Source organism: Cyprinodon variegatus, unplaced genomic scaffold (genome assembly GCF_000732505.1).
Source record: "Cyprinodon variegatus isolate N-32 unplaced genomic scaffold, C_variegatus-1.0 Scaffold968, whole genome shotgun sequence".
NCBI lineage: Eukaryota > Metazoa > Chordata > Actinopteri > Cyprinodontiformes > Cyprinodontidae > Cyprinodon > Cyprinodon variegatus.
The window spans coordinates 295525-303120 of NW_015151421.1; the positions used below are offsets into that span (position 1 = coordinate 295525).

The 7596-nt window shown below is 43.6% G+C and overlaps 1 protein-coding gene across 1 annotated transcript in view; it reads left to right on the forward strand.

The window, feature by feature from the left end:
* The window catches only part of LOC107100407 (NADPH oxidase 5-like), a gene marked incomplete at its 3' end in the record, with an annotated part of 17272 nt that overhangs the window by 6127 nt on the left and 3549 nt on the right, over window positions 1-7596 (forward strand). The window contains exons 2-6 of the mRNA XM_015398868.1: window positions 3549-3672; window positions 4947-5097; window positions 5438-5648; window positions 5770-6007; window positions 7345-7512. Of these exons, the coding sequence (XP_015254354.1) occupies window positions 3553-3672; window positions 4947-5097; window positions 5438-5648; window positions 5770-6007; window positions 7345-7512 (888 nt within the window). The remainder of the gene's footprint in view (window positions 1-3548; window positions 3673-4946; window positions 5098-5437; window positions 5649-5769; window positions 6008-7344; window positions 7513-7596) is intronic.

Sequence of the window (7596 nt, forward strand, 5' to 3'; positions counted from 1 at the left end):
GGAAACATTATTAGAGCTAATGGCTTAAAGAAGCTCAACAAGCTAATTAAGAAGGCGGGCTCTGTTCCAGGAACTCTACAACCTCTGGAAATTATTTCAAAGAAGAATTCTTCATAAAGTGAAGAAAATTATGGACAACAGTGAGCATCCTCTTCATTCAGAGGTTTTTCCAGATCCGGTGCAAGACAGACCTCTACAGGAGATCCTTCCTGCCTAAACCTATCAAGACCTACCACACATAAAAATAACTTATGATTTAGTGCAACATTTAATTTCCTTTTGGAATTAAGACATTTTGAATTGAATTGATCTGGATCAAAGCTCTGATGAGCCTTTCTGGATCCGGTACCGATGGTTAGGATGCAGCTGGACTGTGCTGTCAGCAGCAACAGGGTGTTGAACCGGAGTATGATCAGCTGTTTCTGAAGGCTGAGCGAGCCACTGCAGCAGGTCATCTCTGGGAACATACCTGTCAGAAACTGCTGAGGTACTGGTAGAGAACCCAGGTTCCTCTGAGGAAGCAGCTTCTACGTGCAGCACAGGATGAGGTCTGTTTGGGTGCTGTCAGATGGCCTGAGCCTTTCTGTTGGAGGGAAGAAGTTTGATCTACGGTGAAGATATGAGACCCACAGATTAAAGCTTTCAGCTTTAAACAGAGAGTTTGTTTTATTTCATCAGAAAGTTTATTCACTTTTTTTGCTCCACTTTCTTATGACTTCCACATGGTGAAAGGAACGAGGTTCACACCCACCGAGGATCACTTCCCGTTTTTCTTCTCAGTCTTTTCCAGACAGCTTGACGACTTTCAATGAGATCATGGACACCTGGTGTGATGAAGTTTTCCTTTTAGGAGTATTTTATACGTTAATGACAAAAACAGCAAAGTACTTAATTTACAAAGATGTCAAACACTGCTTAGACCTCTAAAGCAGAAAAGGCGTGTAAAGGTGTGGTTGGTGACCATGATTGCAGCTGTTTAAGAAACTTGGTAAAAATCCAAGGAGGAAATTCCACAAGTATCGAAATCATTTCTGTTCTTGGCCCCGTTTTTCAATGTGTAGTTCTGTTTGTGTCCCCCTCTTTAACAGCTGTACATTGTGAACCAGTAAGGAAAGAAACAGAGTCTCATTGGTGAGGCAAACAGGTTAGAACATCTGATCACTGCAAATGAGGCATAAAGTGTTTCAACAGCCAGTTGATGAATTTTTAACCATGAAAAAACATTAAAAGGTATAATTGAAATAATCTTTCCTTACAGGAATGCTCTGCTGCATCATGGGTACTGGGCTCTGATTGGTTCGTCTGCTTTAAACCAGAGAGTATTGAGCCTGGCCGCGCTAATAGGATATGGTTGAGCCTTTGCGTATAAGTTTAAAGGAAATCCATCCCTAATATCAGTTTTATCTAGCATGATCAAAGATGAGCTCAAATCAATCCGTGAATATTTCAGACTGATCCGACCGGGTGGAAACTTCTTTCTGCTGCAACATTTAACTGAAAGACAGTTTTCAATCAAACCTTCATTCACTTCATGCATGAAGCTGTTTCTGAGTTCCTTCAGTGACGCTTCACTAGGTGCATAACGGAGCGTCATCACAGATCCTTACACTGCAGTCTCCTGTCCTTATTTCCTGTTTTTCATTTCTTTTAACTCTATTTTCATGTTTCACTCTCTGATAATGCGCCTGTATTTTCCCACTTTTTCATCTTCAGAGTATATCAGGAGATGCTTCGTCCGCTTTGTTTTGTTTTTTATAGTTTTTGTTGAAGTTGGGTTCCTGAGAGAAACTTTAAAATTGATGTTGGAGATGGTTTGAAAACGGGGAGGAGAGATACAGAGTTGTTCTGGTTTAGCGTTGTAGCAGCTGTTTGATGTATTTATTTTTTGCATGTCTTATCTTTCTCTTCCTGCCCTACTTCCTGTCCAGCTACTAATGAATAAAAGCTGCTAAATAATACCTTTAAAAAATATGAAGCAGCTTCAGGACATCAATGAGTGGATTAAAAAAATTACAGTTAAATATAGGAAGATAAGGTGAAAATTATTAAACAGTTCAGCACTTAAACACAAACAGGAAGAATCCAACCAACAGAGATGTGTGTTTATCTCAAAATAAAACCACTTCAAACAAAGTGTCCCTGTTCCATCAGATGAAATCTAAACCAGTTTAACATAGTCACAGACTATCCCACCCTTAATGAATTCATAGTCTAAGAGGAGGTGTGACAAGTGATTACATTTCATTGTATGATAACTCTAAAAATAATAAAGGTTTCTACTTCACGTATTTCACCTATCGCGGGTTCTTTTTGGAACGTAACCTCCGCAATAAACGAGGGTTCACTGTATTTAAAATGGGAATACTCCGGATTAGCTCACTGACTTTTGGGTGGGTCACAACCATCCCTGACAACAGTTTAGAAACGCCACTATTCATCGCGGCAGCAAGCAGCATTCTTGCATAATGTGCCCAAAAAGCCTGGGGGGTTGGGCCTTTCATGCTTGTTGTATCAGGCATCATAGCGTCCTTTTCCAGATCAAACTGAAAATTTTACCAGCTAGATGATAATAAAAATAACAAAAATAGTATAACAATACGCCTATTATTATCAGAGTAAGATATTGAGGCTGTAGAATGATAATCCCTATGGTCTAATGTAATTCCTTGGAAAGGTAGAGCGCACATCAGCTGATCTAAATAAAAGAAAGATGCCATAAAGTCAAACAGCATAATAGGCTAGTATCTGTAATATATATAAATAAGTTATTGTGATTAAAAAAAATAGAAAAACATGTAAGGCAACAATGATAAACTCAGCCACAGCTGGGACCGAACCCTCAACCTTTGGAATTGCAGACCACTCACCCTACCCTCTACGCTAACCTGGGGAACAATAATCTGCTCAGCTCGCAACAGGTCATACCCCTCCCAGTCTGCTCATTCACCTATCTTATCCTGACTCATGGGACGCCGAAATAGACTCAGACTGCCACCTAGTGGCTTTAGTAGCACTATGTTTTTCACGCTATTCGTGAAACACGGGGAGCGTGAGTGAAGTGTCCATTTCCAACCATCACCCACTGTACAGAGGTTACCCCTTGCTCACACTGGCTCTGGTGCGGTTACCGAGCCGACGGAGACTGCAACTCCCGCACACCCCCTCTCACACCGCCCTTTTGACTACGGTGCAGTGCGGCTCTGCGGCTCCGGCAACAGGTCCGGAGATTTAACAGAAGTTCACTTGAGTTCACGTAACTTCACGCGACAACACGGCCCAAATAAGGATATTTGCGAGAGTTTGTTGCGGAGGGCTCCGGCACGCCGCAAGGATAGCTTTCTTGCGGACTTTTCTGCAGCGCCGGAGTGTCTCGGTAACCGCAGCCGGACAGCTCAGCAGCCGGTGAGAGAGGTTTACGTCTTTTTAATGACTTGGAATCACTGCGGCGCCGCACCCACCGCACCGCAACGGTAAGACCGGAGTCGGTGTGAGCCTGGGGTGAGAGACACTGCAGATGTAGGATCAGCCTGTATGGTTTCTTCCCACAGAATCATGAGTGTGGATGAAGACGCTCGCTGGTTGGAGTGGGTAACCAAACAGTTTGAGACTATCGCTGGAGACGACAAAGAGATCGACATCGTTGAGTTTAAAACTGCACTCAAAGTCAAAGAGGTGAGAAACATTACAAAAACACATACAGGTGTTAGAGCTGGGCTTCTCAAGGTAGGTGGGTTGAACCCCCCCCCTTGGGGGTCACTAGATCCCTGGACCACTTCAGCATTGCTGCAAATTGCGCCATCATGCAGTCCATAAAATACATTTTTTAAAGACATTTTGATTGTTTATACTGAAAAATATTTTTAAAACAGCCTTTTCATTTGACCCTTTAACCATGGTTTGATTAGCAAACTGACGCCTCAGCAGTTCAGCGTCGATGCATCTATCAGCATGCACTCTATTTTCCTTAATTTACTTTGGGTCAGAATTTCCTGCACTGTTCGGCGGATGTGATACCAAGCACATCCATGTTAAATGGGTCTGACTTGGCAATCAATCAAAGCGTTACGTTCAAGATGGATTTTGTTCAGGATTGGGTCCCAGGCGCCGCCTCTGAGTCTGGTGTCCCTGTAGGGGATTGATGAGATCCCCCATGGGTAACTCAGGACCCTGGATCTAGGTCCTTGATCTGTAATGGCTGACATGTCTCTTCAATATCACATGGAGGCCGGGACCAGTGGCCCAGGACTGGCAGACTGAGCTGGTGGTTCCGTTCCATAAGAAGGGGGGATTCAGAGGGTGTTTTCTACTTGGTTAAACTGTTGACACCTTAAAGAGTTTTCACACAATCACAGTTTAGTTGATTGTGTGAAACACTCTAGATTTTGACTCTATAGCCCCATTTACACTACCCTTTTAAAACCACGACGAGCACGATTATGAGCTAACTGTTGAGTGTAAATGGAACGCAACTGAACTGGACCGTGCCGGACAAAACCAAACCGTGCTAAATCTAGTTCTAGTTCAACAGTAGGGCTAGCCACGGTTCAGTTATGGCTCAGATCTCTGATAATAAAGAGTGCATGCGTAGACCACGTCATCTCCTATTTAAAGCCAGCTGACTAATAATGCAGGTTTTCAGGCGTGTCCGGGTTTGCAATTCACAGATCTCTTCCCCTGTTCACAACCATTTTTGTTGGTGTAATTCCCACCTTTAGAGCTGTAATATCATGGACCACCGATAGGAGGCGAGAAATTGTGCCAGCATGATGTGTAAATGCTCTTAGAACCAAGCTCAGCACGGTTAACTGATCCAAGCTTGGTCCAAACTCAGGGTTTCAGAGGGTTTGTGTATATGGGTCATATATTTCAATATTTCATCCTACAGTACAGAGCACCAGCTGCTTCTCTGTCTTAAATGCTTCCTGTATTCTGCTTCATTTTTGTAGTCTTTCTTCGCTGAACGCTTCTTTGCGCTGTTCGACTCTGATGGCAGCGGATCCATCAGTCTGGATGAGCTGCTCAAAGCTCTGAATCTCCTCATCCACGGCGATGAGACCGATAAGCTCCGCTTCCTGTTTCAAGTCTACGACGTTGACGGTCAGAAACCCTCCAACAAGCTTCAAAGCTACATTCAGGGTGTTTAATCAAGTGTCGTAGTTAAGACCACACCAACCAAGACCAAGGAGTGCTGAGTCATGGACAAGGCAAGACTTTTAGAAGCAGAGACCAAGACAAGACCAAGACATTATGTGGTCTTGGTCTCCAAAGGTCTTGGCCTTGTCTAGGTCTAGGTACTCCTTGGTCTTGGTTGGTACGGTCTTGATTAAAACACCTCTTTTAATCTACTCCAAACACTGGTAGATGTTTTGTTTCTTCAGACTGGCCCATCGAAACAATAGTGTAACCTCACCATAGCTGTGGTTGTTTGTGCTAACAGGCAGTGGTTCCATCGATCCAGATGAGCTGAGAACGGTTCTGAAGTCGTGTTTGCACGAGAGTGCGATCTCTCTGCCAGAGGAGAAGCTGGACGATTTGACGCTGGTTCTGTTTGAGTCAGCTGACAAAGACAACAGTGGCTCCATCACCTTCGAAGAGCTTAAAGCTGAGCTGGAGAACTTTCCAGAAGTGATGGAGAACCTCACCATTAGGTGAGCTGGTTTTCCACTCAGAAAGGTTGTAATGTAAACAGATTAATGTTATGAATATCTTGTCTACGAACCAAAACCCCACAGAAATCTCTGTTTTTTTTTCCTGTTGTATCTTCCGCAGCGCTGCTAACTGGCTGAAACCACCGGATCCTGATCAGAAGAAGCCTCAGGCTCCTCGGTATCTAACCCGGGCCTACTGGCAGAACAACAGCCGGAAGTTGCTGTTCCTGTGTGTGTACGCTTTGCTCAACCTGCTGCTCTTCATCAGCGCCATGCTGTACCACAGCTACGGTGGCGGCTGGTTCATGCTGGCCAAAGGCTGTGGACAGTGTCTCAACTTCAACTGCACCTTCGTTATGGTATCACAGAAATAATAAAATATCATTTAGCACAAAGATTTTCCCAAACTGCGTTTGCTGAATAATTCAGAGACCATTGATAATCACTACTTTTCAAGGATTTTCGAGTCCACTACTTTTTCATCCACTAGATGTTCGGACACTCATTTAAAATGGCGTGACCACAATATAGAGCCCTAGATAGAGATTGGAGACACAGACCACGACTCCAGAACCGGTACCTCCCTGTATCCCCTCTAAAACGGGTCTCCCTTTGCTTACGCTCAGTGTATTCTGGGGTTGGCTGGCCATCCCTGCTACCAGACAAATTAGCCTAAAATAAATCAGAGGTTCAAGTATGTGAGCAGCCACCTTCTAAGTCAGCACATTATAATCAGCATGTTATCCAGATGCTACCAGCCTGCAGGTCCATCTTGGTCCAGTTTGGTTCTTTAAGATTATTGACAGGATGAACTCAGGATTCATCCCCAAATCCCCCATTTTTAAGTTAAAGACTTGCATCACAGCACCAGACTGTTTAGATGTAGGTTAGTAGTTCCTTTGAGAGATAGGGACGTTTTAAGTTAAGGTTTAAATGTTGAAGGTATAGTGGAGGATGTTCTTTTTCCGGGAGAATCATCTAAATAAGTGATCCTCCTAATTTTCAAACATTCAGGTGATATGTTTACGTAAGGCCGTCCTACGTGCTTCTGCTTTTCACTTACCGGTAGTGAGTCTGACATAGTGGAAAAATTGCAAATCTTCAAGGTAAGCCTGTATGAGTGATGCAAACAGCAACTTTTGAACAGAGTGTGCACGAGGAGAAATGGGCTCGTGCACGCTCTCGCACGAGTTTAATAGGTGTTCCCTCTCAGGAGTGGGAATAGGGTTGCTCATGTGCATTTTTTATTTTTTGTTAAAGTGGAGAGGGCAGATCTCTTCAAAAATTCGTAAAAATCCTCCACAGTACCTTTAACTATTATATGCTCAATCAATGAATCTGTGATCGTCCTCATGGACTGCTGAAGAAAACTGCAGATATTTCACAGCAGGATTAATCTGTTAGAGAGATCAAAATATTTTTATCTGAACACCAGCTATCAGCCCACACCTGCTAAATGGGAAAATCAGTTCTTTTATTTTTTTATTTAAGTTTTTTTTTTACAAACATGTTGGATGTCAGCTCTGCCAGTAGAAGATGATCCTGCAGGTCCTTCACCTGGCAGCCTCTACCTTCTTTTCTGATGCTTGCTGTGGGTTAGATGGATGTTGGATCGGTTTTGTCTCTGCTGCTGTTGTTGGGTTTAATGAGCTCCACCTCTTCCTCCGTATTAACTTATCTCATTCTGTGTGTCCAGGTGTTGATGCTGCGCCGTTGTCTGACGTGGCTCAGGGCCACCTGGGTGGTCAGAATCCTTCCTCTGGACCAGAACATCCTGCTCCATCAGATCGTGGGCTACGCCATCCTTGTTTTCACGCTGGTGCACACGGCGGCGCACGTTGTTAATTTTGGTTCGCTCAAACACGTCTGCTTAGGTTTTAGTTCATGAACTGAGCTCAGCCATCATCTGAGGATCAACATCAGGGTTTAATCTTTGTTTAAATGTGTA